This window comes from Cynara cardunculus (genome assembly GCF_001531365.2).
Source record: "Cynara cardunculus var. scolymus isolate 2C chromosome LG 1, CcrdV1, whole genome shotgun sequence".
In the NCBI taxonomy this organism is placed as follows: domain Eukaryota; kingdom Viridiplantae; phylum Streptophyta; class Magnoliopsida; order Asterales; family Asteraceae; genus Cynara; species Cynara cardunculus.
Window position 1 is genome coordinate 25190630 of NC_037528.1, and position 2875 is coordinate 25193504.

The 2875-nt window shown below is 38.1% G+C and overlaps 1 protein-coding gene across 1 annotated transcript; it reads left to right on the forward strand.

Annotated features, from left to right (window-relative positions):
* Positions 1–431: 431 nt before the first annotated feature.
* LOC112527039 lies at positions 432–1825 on the forward strand. Its single transcript, XM_025137540.1, has 2 exons — positions 432–770; positions 824–1825. Exons 1-2 carry the CDS (start codon positions 432–434, stop codon positions 1823–1825), a joined length of 1341 nt encoding a protein of 446 aa, XP_024993308.1.
* Positions 1826–2875: the final 1050 nt, after the last annotated feature.

Genomic DNA, 2875 nt, shown 5'->3' on the forward strand with positions numbered 1-2875 from the left:
CTCAATTCATGCATGATTAATTATGCACATCACTCATGCATTCTTATGCATATTATATGCATATTCACACACACACACACACACATATATATACCATCATACATATATATTTTTCATGACACACACATATGCCCAAATAATTGATGCATACACATTTATGCATATAATTTTACATATTAGCATGATCAAATATATTAATTTATCATGATGTCATGTAAGCACATAAATAAATAATCACGTATTAGTTACCTCAGGTGATAATCAAGACCCAATTATCATAGATAGAGAAAGATAAGCGAATGATGCTGACTGTATTTTTTGATAGGAATAGAACAGATATGAGTGCAAGGCAATATTTGTACAAAGACTTTCAGAAACACTACACGTGGAATTGGAGCACACGTTGATGGAATCCCCGATAAAGAGGATCAATGAAAGGCCGACTTGTGTCTGCAAATCCAGTAGAAGGAGAGCGGTTCTACCTACGCCTACGTTTATCTCATATTACTGGGCCTACTTTCTTTGAAGATCTATACAGTTTTAACGGCTTACTGCATCCTACATTTCGCAAAGCATCTCTTGAGAGAGGGTTAATAGAGAACGTTGACAACTTATCCCAATGTCTTGGAGAGGCCTCCTTATTTCAATTTCCGGCTGCTCTTAGGAGGTTATTTGCCACGATGTTGATCTATTGTGAGCCAAGAGATGTTCGAAGTTATGGGATGACCACTATGATTCACTTATGGAAGATTATATGCGCCAATGTGAAAGTGCTAATCGAGTCCATAATATGGTTTTAACTGATATCCTCATTTTTCTACAGTCTATGGGTAAGAGTCTTGATGATTTCGATCTTCCAATGGTTGATGCAAATTCCAATTTTCAATCTGGAGAATTTCGTGAGGTACAAGAGGAATGCTCTATAGTTGTGGAAGATGAACACTTGCGTGCCCGAGACTCTCTAAATTCCGACCAGAAATACGCATATGATGAGATCATGAGGCACGTAGACAAGGATTGTCCAGGAGTGTTCTTTATAGATGGTCCAGGTGAAACCAGGAAGACTATTTTGTACAAAGCTTTGCTTGCCAACATCCGTTCACGTGGACTTATTGCTCTCGCAACCGCTTCATCGGGTGTTGTTGCCAATAATATGCCTGGAGGGAGAACAGCTCACTCTAGATTCAAAATTCCTCTCAACCTTGATAATAACTCAATGTGCAACATAAAAAAACAAAGTGGGGCTGCTCAATTGATTCGAGACGCAAAAATAATCATCTGGGACGAAGCATCGATGGCAAAGAGGCAAGCAGTGGAGGCGCTCGATCGAACAATGCAAGACATCATAGGGGTGGCACTCTCATTCGGCGGAAAGATAATGGTTTTGGGGGGTGATTTTAGACAAGTATTACCGGTCATGAGGCGTGGAACCCAAGCACAGATTGTAGATTCTAGCTTACGGACGTCACCTCTTTGGGCAATGATTAAAAAGATACGGTTAACGCTCAATATGGGAGCACGCACTGATACGTGGTTTTCAGAATTTTTATTAAGAATCGGTGATGGAGATGAAGAGGCGGTGGACGAAAGCTTTATTTGCATACCGGATGACATGACCATTCCCTATATTGATAAAGGTAAGTCAAAAGATGCCCTGATTGACATAATCTTTCCATATCTACAAATCAACGGAGCTGATTCGGATTATATCATTTCGAGGGCGATACTGTCAACTAAAAATGAGAATGTCGATGAGATTAATGATCAGTTGATCGGCAAGTTTTCTGGAGATGAAAAAATATACTACAGCTTCAACGAAGCATAAGATGATAAGAACAACATCTATCTGATGGAGTCCTTAAATTCTATAACTGTTAGTGGTTTGCCTCCTGATTACCTTCGTCTCAAGATTGGATGCCCAATAATACTGTTACGAAATATGGATTCCTTCGAATGTGTTGTGTAATGGCAGTAGATTGATATGCAGAGGCTTTCAACAGAATGTCGTCGATGTAGAAATAGTTGTTGGTCAGCATGCTGGAAAGAGAGTATTTCTGCCGAAAATTCCCTTATGTCCGTCTGAAAACAACATGTTCCCATTTAAGCTGAAGAGAAAACAGTTTCCAATTCGGCTTAGCTTTTCTATGACAATCAATAAAGCTCAAGGCCAAACAATTTCGAATGTAGGTGTTTATCTACCAGAATCAGTTTTCTCACATGGGCAACTTTACATGGCGTTGTCCAGAGGGATATCACGGGGGAATACGAAGGTGTTAATGAAGCATGTTAAAAAATTGAATCGTGCCGGAGTCTACACCTCAAACGTCGTCTATCAAGAAGTTTTACATGATGAATAAGGTATAATCAACAATTATATTATTACACATTTTGTACCATATGTTTCTATTAAAACCATTGCGTCGTTTTTTGCAGGAAATATTTACGGATGAGTGCATCACAAATTTAGTTTACATTAATTTTCAAAGCCTCCAACTCCGTTTCTTTTATATTATAAATGTCGAGAGGAATGATGAATCAATTGAGAGTGTCAAAGAACACTTGGCATCCTGCCAAGGGAGTTGATACTACCACCTCCAATTACTGGCTGAATTGGAGATATTTTCTATGTTGTCCATGGATATTAGAATCAGTGGTTATGGCTTTCTATCTCATAATGAAATATGAAAGGCCTAATAATCGAAGGACAAGAAACAGAGAAGAAGGAGAGATTAGAGAGAGAGAGAGAGTGTTTTAAATTTAAATTAGATTTTATTTTCTTAACTAATTTTTGCGATCTAAAATAGATCTTACGGATCTTATAGATCAGAATGTTTTTTGAATAATACCTCCWATAAATGWGTAATGCTCAAACTGT